Here is a 16962-nt window from a genome sequence, read left to right on the forward strand (position 1 = left end):
TCGATTTAGATATCGAGAGGGAAGTTCAAAAATATTATCTATAGAGAATTTTAGGTTTCACCCCTAGCCAACCCAACTTTGAAATTTCAAATGACACCCCATTCCTTGTTACATATCATTTGAAAGGGCATCTTATAACTAAATATTCAGCGACTTGCTAAAATTTTTGACCTCAATATCTATACTCAAAGGAAGAGCGTGCAAATATTAGATGTTGTCCGAATGATTTTCGTTTCGTTTTCGATACAAAATCCATTATTTGTACCCACAGCCTAACCTTTATAATTATTCCGACTAAAAATAATAATTTCATTTGATTCAGAACACCAAAAAAAGGTTCATTGAAAAATGCAAATCAGTACTTTTTGCCCTACACAGTTTGTTTTGCCGTTACTATGCATTGTACAATTTAAAATCAATATTTACAATTATTTGAAAATTGAGTTTTTAGTGGAAACATGTTATTATAGCCGAAGAACTATTTAAATAATTTTTCCACTATCAAAATTTTTGTGCTGAAGAGCATATTAAATATGAAAAAAGATTACGTATAACGTGCAACATGTAAAAAATAACATTCAACGTTATTCAAAGGAAATACAAAACCCTAACGTCAGGTAAAAATTATCTGATATAATCCCTTGTCAGTTCAATAGTTGATAAATAGATAATGATTATATCATGGCCCAGCTTGTGTAATAAATACGATAATAAACACTCAAAAGCACTTATTAATACGACTTGTGAGGTGAATCCTGCTGAAATAGAGACGTCGATAAATTGGATAAAATTACCCTCCCCCTAATTTTATTTACGATCCTCTGTAACTCCAATATAGGGCCAATATTTTTGCCCTACATTGCCGGCAAATATCAAAAAACGTGAAAAAAGATTATTTTTCAATTTTATCGAACAAGGTGGTAAAAATGAAATTAATTTTCCTACTTTTAGTACAGTCATCCTAGATTTTTAAATCGCATTTTTGGAGGGAAGCATTTTTAATTACGGTTAGGGTGTTCAAAGATAAGTTTAAATTTGAAATGGCGGGATGGTACCCCTTGGAGGAATGCCGCCATCTTGGTTTAAAGGGATGAGTTTGTTTTTTTGCAATAACTGCTACACTATTGATTTTAGCGAAATGTCGAGAGAATTTTTGTAGAGAATAAAATTTTCTACAAAGAAGGTCCTATCGCTTATTTACGAAAGATATAACAATGATTTTAGTTTTAGAAATTTTATAATGAAATGATTATGAAAATAATTTTTTATTTTAGTTACAATTCACCTTTAATATAAAGTTTAGTTATAATTCACATATAATATAAAAGATGGGGGGATTAATAGGAAGAAAAAAAGAACCAGAAATTCCTCCACCCCCACCGCCTTTGTAAGTAGAGTTTGAAGTAGTTTTTAAACAATACTCATAACAATCACAATCAAAGTCATATCACTTTGATTGTGATTACTCTAACGAAATTTAGTCAAGGTCTTATCCCAGTTTCGAGCTTTTCGAGTTTCGTTGTTCTCTTTACATTAACGCTTCGTCATCGGGTGGTTTTTGGGCGTCCTTAGTGTCGTTGTCTACGGAAAATTTTTCTGTTATCACTATCGCGTCATAATTATATTAAATATTCATTTATTTTTTTTAATATTTTTAATTCATTTTTTACACCGTTATAACATAATACAAAACATAAATTTAAAAATTCTGTAATTAAGTGTAAAAAAATATTTAAAATAGAGAATAATTTTGAGATGTTAAATGCAGTCCTTTTGGCGCTCTCTGTTAATGACGTATTAATATGTGAGTTGTCAATTGGTGACAGTCCAATGTATAATTTACTACACTTAAAAAAAAAAATGAATTAACACAGAATTACACACGTTATTATTAAGTTTTCTAATAAAAAGCCATAGAATAATACAACTCAATGTATTACCATACAAAATATGGTAAAGTAATTAATACCTTACATTATGTCAACAAATCTGACAAGCCACATACTATGACGTCACGCCCGATTTAAAATTTGATTTTCGTTTGATTTTGCCCACTGAATTTGTACTTTTATTAATTAATTTTAGGTAATTAAAAATATATTAATTACTAAAATAATGGTTTAGTTCAAATGTCCAATCATTTAAGTTACGGAAGAAAAATATTTGAACCAAATTTAAATTTCATGAATATTCCTTATTAGAAATAAAAATCAATATATTTTTCAAATACAATATTTTATTAAAATAAATTATAAAAATTAAATAAAGAATAATAATTGAATAATGGTACAATTATTCTAACTTTATTCAATTTATGCAATGACTATTTTAATAAAAACGTTTAGTAAAAAATTTTGTTTCAAGAAATAGGTTGAGTTGAAAATTCGAAGCTGTAGATTACTTAGAATATTTAGATGTTTCACAGTTTTGAATCAATTTATTATACTTAAGGATTTAATTTGTTTTTAATGTTACAGTCAATGGTATAAAGGATTAGGCTGGTTTCTGAGAGTATTCTGGCGAGCCATATTCAGTATAATTTGGCCATTATTATGGATACCAGTATTAACATACGACTTTTATCGTAATGTAAATATTATTTTTGGTTGATGCTTTGAGTATAGAAGTAAATATAGGAATTGAAAAAAAATCAAAAACCCGACTGAAATTAAATAGTGCACTAAAAAGGGCAAGATTTACAAGATTGACAATAAAAAAACAAAATTAAAATAAACTATAAACTAAGTAAACGGTACTTCGGGTTAACAGGCTATATTATGAGCTGAAAGTCTAAGTTAAATACTCGCATTAAGTTTATAAGCAGGCGGGACCCATTAATTTGCAATTGGGTCCCGCTTGATAACTAAACTTAATGCGGGTATTTAATTTATTATTTCAGCTCATAATATAGTCTGTTAAACCGAAGTAGATTTTGTTAGTTTATTTCAATTTTGTTTTTTATTCTCAATCTTTTTTGTTTTTTACTCTCAATAAATGCTTTATTTAATGAGGTCGTAAAAACATTACTTGAAGTTAATGAGATCAAATGCAGAAATTTTTCGTTTAAGTTAGAGACTTTGTAATTTTAGTAAAAGTGATTTTAGGCTCTGAGGGAAAGGAAACAAAAAATCGATTAATTTATAGTGGTTTTTACGCTATAGATTACTCAACATGTCGTAGAAAGCAATATTTAACCGTTCACACTTAAGTTAATAGTAATAACTTCGTACATTAAGACCGTCAACAATCATATTCGGGTAAAGCGATTTATATTTACTTCCATATTCAAAGCGTTGAGGAATTTAAACATGATTGATATTATTTTTACCCATTTTCAGGATTTACGATGTTTATATTGTGTATGTGTTATGGCAGGCTATTGGGTAACCGAATGTATTCCATCACCAATTACATCTATCATACCCATTCTTTATATGCCCATCATGGGCATAACTGGAACCACAGATATATGTAAGGCTTATTTTACCGGTACCAATGTTATGTTTATAACAAGCGTTATGATTGCATTGGCTGTTAAGCATTGTAATTTACATATTCGTATCGCACTAGCGTTTCTGTTGTTAGTTGGGTGTAGCCCAAGAAGGTAATTTATTAATTCATAGGCATAAAATTCTTATCTATTTTTCTAAAAAACAGTGGTCTTTTTCATAAGCGATATGCTAAAACCTCGTAAATGACTTTATGTTAGGCAAAGTATTTTTCATTTGGAAAAATACGTTTTCTCTCACGACACTGAATATAAATTTGCATTACGTAGAGTGCTTCAGCACTTCGCTTTTCAAACATAACATAAGTCAGCGTCAGTCTATTTTCACGACCTTTTACCTTGAATGATTTTTTTGCGCACATGATTAGGTCATTTCTTGCATCCAAATAAAGATAATCGCGGTGAGAAAACTTCTCTTGGATTTTTTAAGCAGATTGGCTGTTTTATTGTCTTATTTCTAATGGTTAAATTAAAAGTTATTAAAAATAAATAAATAAAAACGGTAAAATTATTAAATTCTTGGTTCAAAGTAAAGAACCAGAAATAAGCTTTGAAAGCAATTTTCAAGGTCAAATATTTATTGATTACGTTAACGTTAATGATTCAAAAATTTTAATTTTTTATTGCCCGATTTATAATTCTCGTTGAAAAGTTCGAATTTCGTCGGTAAGCTTCCGTGTTAACTCGAATTTAAATTTTTTATTTAAAAAAAGTTTATATATTCTACATTTTACAAGTACAAATTTTATATTTATATTCTCCTGCAACCACCCCCAACGTCCCCTGGCCAACCGACTGACTATGCCTTTGTTAACAACCTATTCATTTAGTTTTGAAACAATCTTTTATTTTATTTGGTAAAGATCTCTAGGAACAATGAAATTTCCGCTAATATTATCGTCGCTCATATCATTTTCAAAACCTCCCTATAATATCATAGAGAAAATCATATTTTTATTAAGAAACTAAATTTTTACATTTACTTGAAATTTTTGTGTATTTACTATTTTATATAATTTAAAATCCTTCATACATCATGCATGACAATTTATATATATTGAGAATCTGGACTCTAGTCCCGGCTTATGTGTAATTTTTTCGTTTCTGTCTATTTGTACAAATGATCATAGAAAAAATAAAAATAGAATTTCATTTAATTCTATAACAATTTTTAGATTGCATTTTGGTGTTATGACAATTACTAACCTACTTTCGTGGTGGATGCAAAATACAGCATGTACAGCTATGATGTGTCCAATTGTTTATGGAGTTTTAGAAGAATTAGAAAAGGTAAATTAGTATTATAGAATTTTAGGTTCTGTAATCTTGGGCAAAATTTACATTTTTCGACAAACCTTGTATACGAACGGAAAATAGAAATCTGATTATTTCATATTGCATTCTAAATCATGCAGGACTTTTTATTATTAGGAATAACTTTTTTTTTCATAAAATAAACTATTAAAAAAGTTTTCCATATGGTGCCCACTTAATTGGAATTTTCCATAAGACACACTGTATAAGATAAACTGAAACGCTGTTTTAGATTAAACATTACCAGGTATATAATATTGCAAAATTGATGGATTTGTGTCTTGCCACGTTTTTAAAATCACAATCTTCTATGCCCCCCTTTGTATTTTAAAAAGCGTTATTTAATCAGTTAGTGATTTGGATGAATTTATTACTGTAATAAATTAAAATTATTAATTTTTGATTCGATTTAATTTTTATTTTTTAGCAAGGAATGGGTCCAATTTACCACGTTAATGAAGACGAAGATGAAAACGAAACTCCCGAGGATAATCTTACAAAGTAAGAATGGTATATACATGTTTGCATTAGGTCTTTAGCTTGAAAAGAATGCAGAAAAGGTTAGAGAAATATTAGAAAATATACAGTAATACATATTTGAAAATATATTTTCAATTATTAATATATCAATTATTAAAACTATTAATTTTCGATCTTGAAGGCTTCTTGTAGGTCACTTTAAGAATGGCTACTTAAAAATATTCAATTTAGATTAGGTGAAAGGTTTGCCAGGATTTAATAACCTAGCAGCCCGTCGTATAAAAGTAGTTATATTTTGTTCCAAGGCGAAACAAATTAAGTCATTGGAAGATACCACGATGCGTAACTAAACGGGAGGAATTCCACAAGTTGAGTAGAATATTTTTATGTCTTAAACCTTAATGCCATTTTACGTATTGTGAAAAACATGACTACATTACGTCTCTATCGAAGTAGACGTTTCCCAATTATTTACTTTATTTTTACTTAATGATCACAGTGTATTGAATCAAATATCTATTTTTGTTTCTTTTATTTTGCAGAAGAGTTCCAACAAACAACACGATAGCTTTCTTTCTGGCAGCTGCATATTCATCCTCGCTTGGTGGATGTGCGACCTTAGTTGGAACTGATACAAATTTAGTATATCGTGATCACCTTGAAAATTTTGAGCAGTAAGTCAGATTGTAATTATATTTAAATAAATTCACTTTTGGTTTCAAAGACCACATCGTTCGTACTTCGTAAATTCCGAAAACTTAAAATTAATAAATTATCAATCTTACTTTAGTAAGAAGATATTTAAATGATGAACAGAAAAGTCAAGTTTCAAATTTTACAAAACAAGGTATTCATCGCCGCTCGTAAAATTTCAATTTTTGACTTGACGGACGACGGACTCCCTATTTTTATAAATGTTGAACCACTTAACTTTTCTATCTATCATATAATCTAAAAATAAAAAGTGACAACAATCAATTGACTGAGTTAATTGTTGAAATACCATGTATAGACAGTGTTGATTACTCTGTCACATTACACATACATACATATCACACATAGGTTTATAACTGATATAGCCATCACGGGTAAACAGTGATGTTTACGAAAAAATGTTTCAAACAAAAGTTGTTTATTTTTTTATAAGGAACATTTTTTATAGACCCACTTGACCTATGTTGCTCATTTACGAACTTACCTCACTTTTTACTTCCCCTAAGCACGCTATAAAAATTTCAGCTTGATATTTCTTTTCGTTTTTAAGCAATCGTGATGGCAGACGGACAGACAATACCTATACCAAAATTTTTTTCGTAGTATCAATATTTTTAAGCGTTACAAACTTGGGACTAAACTTAATATACTTTGTATATTTCATATATACATAGTATATTAAGAGTAAGTAATAAAAAAACGGTTCTTTATCAATATTCAGATTGTGACATAATTAAAAATTTAAGAGTCCCATGAACGAAAAGCTTTCGTTTTCCGAAATTTTTTCCCCAAAACATGTTTTATGCCCATCATTATAACAAATGTATAAACGAGGTCTCCACCTGTTAGTATTCACTTGTGAAAAAAGCTTGGGATTGTAGACTAGTACGTTTTTTAATAATTAATTTTACAGGCATTGGTTACTAGAAAAGGAAGGGGCTGAAGGTGTTAATTTCGCAAAATTCATGGCACTGAATGCTCCAATAATGATTATTTTAAATTGTTTGTTTTGGCTTGTGTTACAAATTTTGTTCATGGGATTATTCAGGTAAATTTTACAATATATTATCTATAATTCTTAAAGGCTTATAAACTTATTTTTAATAAGCAAACTTATTTGGCAAGGAGCAGAAACTTTTTTCAATTTTTACTCATTTTATTTTTTTTTCATTTTCCCTTCCCCTCTATCTCAAAAATGATCGCTCTGCCATATATATGTTCCGCGCGGCAAAATCATTCATCGGATTCATCATTCATGGATTTTTGTACCTGCCATATCCTAGAATATAATAAGAGTCGTAAATGCGAAAAGATTACCGAAATGTAAAAGTAATTGTTTTGAATCTGAAGTTAATCTGGAAAACGTGGTCAAATGCTACATGCAAATATTTGACTTATTTCGGTATAGTTATGTGTTGCAAAGACCTTTTTTATCCTTATTTCGGTGCAAAGATCCTCACTTTATTTTAATCTACAGGCCAAACTCAATAGATTATCAAGTAGTACAAAAAGGTAAAGAATTGGAGAAGGTAGCTAGAAGTGTATTAAAAGAAAAGTTTAATGACTTGGGAAGGCTTTCTTGGCATGAGTCATGGGTTTTATTTTTATTTATTATGGTAATATTATTATGGCTTTTCCGTGATCCTGGTCTTTTCAAAGGTTGGAAGGAAATTGGCATGGGGACGTAAGAAACTTGTGATATTTATTTTAAAATATATTTAATCATGTACACATGATCACCGTGATATGTTCAGGATTGTCTCTGTATATAATCTAGAGCCGAGGTTTTTAGACGGTGGTACGAAAACCACTGGTGCTACGTAAAGAAACTGAGATAACGATATATTCTAGAAGACGATTTCTCACCATTTCAACTTTCGGCTTAAATCGGTAAAGGTTGATGAAAATTTTAACCTAGAAAATACAAGCTTTCAAATGAGGTTTGGGTGTTTTTTAGATTCGATGATTTTTTGAGAGGTAAAGCTGTTTGAAATGTCGAAAAATTTCGTATGTTAAAATGATATAATAATTTTGACGAGTAAATTTAACTTTTAAGCAGTTGCGATATGACCAATATTGTTTTATATACTCTTCCTTATATAGAAGCCTTTTTTATACCACTTCCACACTACTTGGAATGAGAAGACGGCTTAGTACAGTACGAATCGGCCCATGTGTACAAACTACTATTATACCTTAATTTTTTTATACGATTCTCTTTAAATTGTACTACTGATGATAGAAATGTATGTCGCCAGGCCGGAAAATTATTAAACAATAATCAAGTAATAATTTGCTGGGCTGTTACTGCCAAAAATCTTCTAGCCTAAATACGCCTTCTTGAGGATTATCTGAAGCGAGATCGTATCGAGGCTACCTTGAACATAGCTCGGTAGCATGAATTCGGCCTCTAAATATTTTCACAAACTCTTTTTAGTGAGGTAGGTGATGCAGTTGCATGTATATTCATTCTTATCGCAATGTTCCTCATACCTAAAGATCCTACGTGTTTTAAATCATGTTCAGCTGACCGTAAGTATCAGATTTTACACTATATTTAATGTCAAGCTCATTATGCAAACAGAAAATTATATTAAAAATCCAGAATTGAAGAGTTTAAGACTGTTATCTTCTTATGGGCATTACATCAGAAATTTCTAAATTTTTTAATATTTGAAAATTTCAGTTAAACAAATAAAAAAAATATAAATTTTTAATTTTGATCGTGGATTATGTTATAACTTGACGATATAAAACGAAAATTAAGAATAAAATTTTTTGATATCTGGCGTAATTTTCAAAATATTGAAAATTTATTTCGAAAACCAAGGCAGATATTGAAACATTTTATTCTTATTTTTTGTCTACATTCATGAAGTTATAATAAAATTCTTCATCAAAGTTGAAAATAAGAACTAAATAATTTCAACCCTAAATTCTACCCTGCTCGTACGTACCTTATATAGATGGAGTGACTTGTTAAAAATTTAAAAAAAATTTATTTTCGTTTTTCCAAGTCTTATTGTTAAACAGAAACAACTATATGGAGCATTGTGGTTGAAGAGAAATAACTATATTAGCAGAATTTTAAGCAACTCATCGTAGATTGTATATTGTATGAGAAACAGATGAGTGGTACAGTAAAGATAAAAATTGTACCTTATTTTCAGTACAAGTTTGTCTATATACTCTTACTGCGCATATAATTCAAAACATTTGACAATATCGTACCAAGATAACAGTAATTACTTATTCAATAAGTATGCCCATAAATATTAGGGTTACATTTATCGAAAAAGAACAAATAAAGCAAATCAGAAATTTGTATGATTTTTGTGGCAGGATTTTTAATATTGAATCTGAAATCAACACATCAACAGTTTTTAATTATTAATGGCAAGTTTTATTTTTTAGGAGACGAACGACCAACTAAAATGAGTGAGGGCCTTATTAATTGGAAAGTGCTTCACGAACAAACACCTTGGGGAATTATGCTACTATTAGGTAAGGTATTCAACATAATTTATTAATTTGATTTTTTATTTTGGCTTATACAAATAAGCAATAGACATATTAGTTAGTAACGATTGCTGAATAATCTATTTAAAATATAACAATAACAAAACCAGTTTACGAGAATATCCCAAAAAACGAATTTCAAAATGATTTTCCAATTTTCCAAAAAAATTTCTCTTTAATTAATGCAAAACTGAAGGCTTGTAGATGTTCAAGGAAATCTTAGGCAATACAACTTTATCTCTCACTAGACGAGATACCCACGTTTTCTATTTGTTATGGTTCTTAGGAGCTGTTTGGTTTTTCTATATGAAATTCGAACTTGAAGATTCGAATTTTTGAAATCGAAGTTTAAAATTACGATTGATAGAAGTTTATGTCCGAGAGTAGTTGTAATATATTGAAATTCAGAAAATTTTTAGGTGGTGGTTTTGCAATAGCAAAAGCTGCGGACGATTCTAAAATGTCAGTATTAGTTGGCGATTGGTTGGGGGTCTTGAAAGTATTGCCTCCTTGGTTAATAATGATGATTTGTGCCACAGCTGCTTCCTTTTTTACAGAACTAACAGCCAATGTTTCGACTGCCAATATATTAGTTCCAATAGTTTTGGCTTTGGTAAGTCTTATTATACATATAAACTTGGTCATTTTTAATTTCGATTTCACATTTTTCTAACTTTTTAAGGCCAGAAAAATAGAGGTAAATCCATTATTTTTAAGCTTGCCTACTGGAATATGCTGTTCATTCTGCTTCATGTTACCTGTAGGAACACCTCCTAATGCTTTGGTTGCAGGATTTGTGAATATGAAAACAAGTTCGATGGTAAATTTATTTGCTATTTAGTCATTACTAAAAAAGTACTGCTAAAAGGGGGGTACAATTAAAATTTTGGACTGACTAAGTGTTAGGTCAGACAAAATTTTTTAATTTAAGCTCTTCTAGCAGCCCAAAAGAAAATATCTCGAAAATGGCAAATTTCTAAGTTAAGTGTAGAGGAAACAAGTTGTGTCTTATCACCAACTATCAACCTACCAATCATCAGACGGTTAGAATTTTTACACATAATAATTTTTACAGCAGCATATCAGTTCGTTACATATTTCCGTTTTATGATTGGTATATTTCTAAAGATTAAATTAATAGAGGTTGATTGAAATCTATTATATCTCATTCAAATGCGCCTGCCTCTCGAATATCTTCCACCGTTCTCTCAAAATTGAAAATCAAGATTATCGTATAGCGTCGTCTCAGATCTTAAAAAACGAATCAGATAATTTAATCAATACCCAAGCGTCCTAAAAGATAATCTGCAGCTATATTTGCATAGAACAATAAATTAATTTAGTGCAAAACAAATATTAACCAAATATTTCAGGAGCTTATTACTCTAGTAAACGGAGAAAAAAAGACGAAACCTCTAAATTTTAACGCTATAGCACTCATTTCAATGAAAATTTGGGATTCAGATTTTGTTGCTTTTGCTTGAGGGATGGTAACCCCCCGTTCTAGGGGCTGAAAACATATATGTTGACAATAAAAACGAGAATCGATAGAGTGGAGAAATCTAACCAAAAATTGGCATTCAATTATATTTCGAAAAGTCAATATTTATTAATGATTGGCGATTGAAATTCGAAGTATTTAACGCTAAGTAACTGAAAAATGTAATCATTTTCGGTCCTATCATAACGTTCACGCGATTTGAGGCCGCGACTATTTTACGTGTATTTATTATTATTTTTTTGACAGATTTTTTTTTTCCTAAATTAAACGTTATTATAGGACCGAAAATGATTACAGTGTAATTTTTTCGTAATGAGCACGAAAAATACAATGCGATTAAACAAGTCACAGCGGTGTGCAAATCCTACACCAAAAATTTCACTGATCTTTGTTTATCAATATCTGGACCCTAGGAGGTGAAGACTGAGGGGTGAAGGAGTGGAAGTGAGGTTGAAATTATTTGCATGGAAAATCCATGCAAATAATTTTATACACAAATACAAATCAAGGTTTGCCTAAATGTCGTGTTACTAGAGTTTTTTTAAATTTTATGTGATTTATAATATTTACAAAAGATAATTTTAATTATTATTCTCACAAGCAGTATATTAGGAATTTCTCTTTATTAATCGAAAATATGAAACTATAGGAATGATCGAATATTTGCAAAAATACCCAAATCTGGTACCTACTAATGATGTGTATATTAAAAAACTGTAAAATAACATGAAAAATAGTTCAGTCGTTTAAAAGTTGTGAACTCTTTTATCGGGAGTTTATCGAATTTCATAAATTTTCTAAATGCTTCTCATCTATTTCAATGAAATCTAATATAATTAACTATGATCTCAAACATTAAATTTTCGTATTCAGGCAAAAGCTGGAATTATACTTAGTATACTATCATTAATTGTTTACTTCAGTCTCTATTTGACGTGGGGTGGATTATTTTGGAACTTTAACAAAATATCTTGGGATTATCCGGATAAACCAAAAAGTTGATTGTTATTTGTCAAAGCGGTTACAAGCTTAACACCAAACCTGAAAATTTTATATGATAATAATAATCATTTTGGTTAGTCTGATTGGAACGTCTCGTCGGTTATGTAGTTTGTTACTTAAAATATGTACCAAAATTGCATGTAAAATAAAAATAAAAATGAATCGTTCATATAGACTTGAAATTGATTATGCATGTTATAGGGCCGGATAAAGTTAAGTCTGTAACCGCTACCTTTAATTTGTATTTTTTTAAATGTATGAGAAATAGTGTAGTTAAAAAAAAGTTTGGAACTAAATATATTACACTTTTGTTAAAGAGTATGATGCAAGTTGAATTTTTATTTTTTAATTCGTTATCCACTGTAATCAGATAATGTGATATTTTTAACTTTACAATACCACGCAAACTATATTTACCATACAACATATTGTGTACTAAGAGTTGTTTACAATTTTGTTTATATACATATGTCTCTTCAACCACCTACTGTATAACTATAGTCATTTCTGTTCAACAATAAAACTTGCTAAATCACGTATTATGTAAGTGTTGCTTTATTATAACTCAATAATGAAACGGTCAATATTTTTTTTAACTCAATGTTAGATTTTGGAAAATATCTGAAGGTTACAATTAAAAAAAACTTGATAAAAACACAATCTCTCCTATGCTCTCCCAGTTAATTATCCCAACTTTATTTATTTCGAGTTATAGACGATCAATCTACTTCCAATTTTTGATGGTAATTGTATTATAATATAATATCCTTCATAAGTAGACAAAAATTTAGGATTTTATGGCAGTATGCCCATAGCAAGAAAACAGTCTTAATTGACTAGCCTATACGTCATTTAATAACAACTTTAAGTATTCTAGTTTATATTGATGACAAGCAAGAAAACAAACAATTGACTGAATTAACTGTTGAAATACCCTGTATAGACAGTGTTGAATCAGTGTGTGAATTATTTTTTATAAAATACAAGAGTTCAAAAAATCAGCATCAATTAAAAAAGTGTTTTATCATTTCAACTCTTTGGTAGTTGTAGCTGTTCAAGTCTTATGCCCATCAGTTTCTGAATTTCCGCTGTTTGCGGGTATATTCTATAGGTCAATTAATACAAGAAGCAGCATCGATAATATTGTTTAGGCTTCAATATTTTGGTGTACAATTAGAATCAAAATTTTCAGTACAATTGTTATGCAGCGGCTTATCAAATTTTGGGCACAACAATTATTGTTTTTACGTATTTGTATTGTATTTTCAGAAGCATGAGTGATTTAATATTATTTACCAACCTAATATTCATTCAAATTAATTTCGATCTACGTAAAATAGTAAGTCAAAATGAAATACTCACCACTTGTATCTGACTCATATTCCATTGATTCACTCATTTTGCACACAAAAATTGACTAGTATATACACAATTAACTATTAAAACTGTTACTGTTTTTATTTACATTATATTAATAAAACAAATAAATATTTTGTTCACTTTTTTTTCAAATATAACCTGATTCTTTCAAAATTTGAAAATTACCTGCATTTTAAAAATTTGACAGCTAGATCACAATTTAATACATGGTTGGTAATACAATATATCTAACTTACCAACCGTACACTTTATCAGTGTTAAGATACATGTTTATGATGGTAGATGCTACTTTTGTAAATATATAATAATTATCTGAATATTTTATGATATTCTGTTTGATTTATTGGCATACTAAATCGTTTACTACCTTTGTTGAAAATTTTTGGGAAAAATCTACTTTCGTTCTATTTGCAACTATATATGTTAGCATTGTTGTAGAATAGTTGTTGTCTTTCATCATAGATTGTAGATTGTTGTAAAGTCAAGAAACAAACCGCAAAATTATTCTCACCAAAGACTATAGGATAGACAAGAAGCAGAAGTATAATTATAAGTGACATCTGGAGTCTGAGGCGATCAACTATTAAGTTTGTAGGCCTTTGCGGGTATGACTATTAAGTTTAACTACTTTGCGGGGGTGACTATTAACTATTAAGTTTGAAAGCCTGACTCGGTAGAGGCGCTGAAACTCGTATACTACGATTTTACATTAGCTCATATGGGCTGCTTCTCCTCTACCCTATGCTCTTTGATTCTCACAAACTTTGTGGTTTACGCAACCAGAAAAATACAAAAAATAAAATTTATTATTTGTTGTTATTAATATCAATTACAACAAAAACTCAAAAATAAAGTAAATTTAACACATTTTGGCTTTTGTTTTTGCTATTTAATGCAAGAAAAAGTAAAATAAAAATCATACCTAATTAGAAAATTTTTCTATATGGAAGAATGCATAGTGCTAATAAAAATATTTTTTGCTTATCCGCGGGTAGGCGAGTGTTGTTGAGTAAAATTTGACAGAGTTTAAAAAAGTCTGATATTATAAAAAATATTTAAAAAAAATTTTAATTTAAAAAGATAGGTGGACTTCGCGATCAAGAATAGACCCAGAAAAATATAGACACGGCCCAATTTAACCCGGAAAAACTGACTCAGTAGTAATTTTAGTATTAAGTTAGCAGTTATTAATATTTTTGGCAGTATCGCACGTGTAACTTGATTAAACATTTATACTGATTAAAATAATTTTTGCAATTTCTATTCAATTATCTTCAACTAGAAAAACGGGTTTTCAAATATTTTAATCCTCAGCTCAATTGAAAATAGTATAAAAATTTTAGTTTTACGAGGTAATATAACATATGTTATTTTTATTTAGCACTTTTATTTTTCAAATGGTATATGTGGTTGAAAGTTTTTCAATCTTCATATTATTTTATCTATCTTCATAAATTTTGGGATAGGTGTTCTTAAATCACCTTAGTCCATTCTCGGTTATCTCGGTTCGTCTGTCCGGCCGTCTGTCAGCCGACATGATAATTCAAAAACGAAAAAAGACACTAAGCTGAAATTTTTACAACGTGCTCAAGACGAAAAAAGTGAGGTTGAATTCGTAAAGAAGCAACATAGGTAAATAGGGTCTGTGGTCCGTAGGTCCCATCTTGGAAACCGTTAGAGATAGAACAAAAGTTTAAATATAAAAAATGTTCTTTATAAAAAAATTAAAAACCTTTTTTTTAAACATTTTTTCGCAAACATCACTGTTTACGCGGGAGGGAGAAAATTAGGCGCAAATTATATAGTATGTTTTACATGGGAATGTCAGTCAAGCGTGTGTGACATGAATGTATGTCTGGCTATCTTAGAGTGGCTATCTATCTCTCTTTACTTACATGACTTAAAAAGGCAAATGATCCGTGATCAACATTGTACATACATGGTATTTAAACAATTAACTCAGTCAATTGTTTGTTTTCAACTGTTTTTACATAAATTAGCTTGTTCAGCATAAAACACGCTGGCGGAAGAAGTTGATGATACTCTTCTAACCACAGGCCCTGAGGAATTTCCATTCGTCTAGAAAAAATATTTATAAAAAATGAAGTCTTAAATAGATTATAGGTTTTAGAAAAAGCTTCTTACAAAAGTAATTTATTCGAAACATTTTTTCGTAAATATCATTGTTTTCCCGTAAGGGCGATAATTACAGCAAAGCTTTAGTTTACTCTCCCCGTCACCCATTTAGCGTTGGATTTTTTGATGCATCGTGTTCAGAATTTTCTCCTGAACATTTGTTTTTATCGAAAGATAAATTTTTTTAAACTAAAAAATTGTTTTTTTCAGTTAAGAAAATTTACCTCACTTTGGATAAAATGAAATGTACCAAAATGATCAGGGGAAAATCCTGAACACCAGGCACCCAAAAATAACCGGGGACCTATTAAATTTACCAATCAAAACTGAATGAATGACGGCGAGAGTAGTTTACATTTTTTACCCGGCTGCGCGACACAAAGGAGTGGTGTATGTATGTAAATCTCTAGTAAGTGTGTTCCTTTGAAACATACTAGAGGTCAAGCGCGTGGGCAAATCTTGATTATTCTTACATCAATCAATTTCTCTTAATCTTAGTATCACTGAAGATATGGCAATAACAAAAATTCTCTATGGTGACCACCAGTACCAGGCGCCATATTGTGAAAAAAAAGTCGACAAACTATGTTAAGTGGGGTACATTGAATAAGTATTTGAAAATCTTTACTAAAAATGTGAAATAAAACAATTAATTTAAAAAAAAAAAAAAAAACACCCGACTGCGTTAAATAAAAACTGAAAAGAAAAAAAAAAACAAGTCGAGTTGTTTATATACCGGCGCCTATTAAAGTCTAGATCAACTCAAATTTCCCAATAATGGGCCCTGACTGTTAAAGTCGCTATGTAAACTACTGCATTTGTTTTTTTTTTTGATTCCAGCTTTTATTTAACGCAGTGGGGGTTTTTTAAATTATATTTTTTTGTTATCTTCAAATAGTGAGTCCTTGATTCATAACAAATCCACTCGATAATATTAAAAGGGTCAATTTTGTTCTTGAAAAATGCGTTTCAATATTTGGAATATTTTTGAAATAAAACAAGTGAAAACAAACAATTGACTGAGTTAATTGTTGAAATATCCTGTATAGAAAATGTTGAAGTTTAAAAAATCAACACAATTATATGGTGCCCTTTCGATCGCCATTTATTTGGTTTTCGAAAATTTCGAAAGTATTTACTAGAATTTTTTCCACTTTTCGAGGATGTTTCACAAGATTAGTTGAAAATTCCTGCAAATTTTCAACTCTCTATCTTTTATAGTTTCGAAGAAAGTGGACACCAAAGTTTTGTCCTAATTTGCGCCCTCACAGGTAAACAGTGATGTTTATGAAAAAATGTTTCAAACTAAAGTTGTTTATTTTTTTATAAGAAATTTTTTTAACATTTCAACTGTTGTTCTGTCTAAAGGTTTACAAAATGGGTTCTACGGATCCAAGATCCACTTGAC

General features: G+C 29.6%; 2 protein-coding genes across 2 annotated transcripts in view; one reads left to right on the top strand and one right to left on the bottom strand.

The window, feature by feature from the left end:
• Positions 1 to 13550, bottom strand: part of LOC123300833 (GPI transamidase component PIG-S) — a 63698-nt gene extending 50148 nt beyond the window's left edge. Inside the window, exon 1 of the mRNA XM_044883479.1 lies at positions 13401 to 13550. Coding sequence (XP_044739414.1) covers positions 13401 to 13437 — 37 coding nt within the window. The 5' untranslated portion in view covers positions 13438 to 13550. The remainder of the gene's footprint in view (positions 1 to 13400) is intronic.
• LOC123300831 (protein I'm not dead yet-like) lies at positions 464 to 12237 on the top strand. Its single transcript, XM_044883478.1, has 14 exons — positions 464 to 617; positions 1275 to 1387; positions 2478 to 2589; positions 3339 to 3604; positions 4684 to 4798; positions 5250 to 5323; positions 5845 to 5976; positions 6930 to 7064; positions 7494 to 7700; positions 8454 to 8548; positions 9431 to 9520; positions 9955 to 10148; positions 10218 to 10355; positions 11910 to 12237. Exons 2-14 carry the CDS (start codon positions 1329 to 1331, stop codon positions 12036 to 12038), a joined length of 1746 nt encoding a protein of 581 aa, XP_044739413.1. The 5' UTR covers positions 464 to 617; positions 1275 to 1328; the 3' UTR covers positions 12039 to 12237.
• Positions 13551 to 16962: the final 3412 nt, after the last annotated feature.

This window comes from Chrysoperla carnea, chromosome 5 (assembly GCF_905475395.1).
Source record: "Chrysoperla carnea chromosome 5, inChrCarn1.1, whole genome shotgun sequence".
NCBI classification, from domain to species: domain Eukaryota; kingdom Metazoa; phylum Arthropoda; class Insecta; order Neuroptera; family Chrysopidae; genus Chrysoperla; species Chrysoperla carnea.

Bases quoted from the DNA above. Each gene is read 5' to 3' on its own strand.
- LOC123300831 (XM_044883478.1), top strand. From the start codon at position 1,329: ATGGGGGGATTAATAGGAAGAAAAAAAGAACCAGAAATTCCTCCACCC. The intron at 4,799-5,249 runs GTAAATTAGTAT...TTTATTTTTTAG, and splicing joins TTTTAGAAGAATTAGAAAAG to CAAGGAATGGGTCCAATTTA. The intron at 7,701-8,453 runs GTAAGAAACTTG...AACTCTTTTTAG, and splicing joins AAGGAAATTGGCATGGGGAC to TGAGGTAGGTGATGCAGTTG.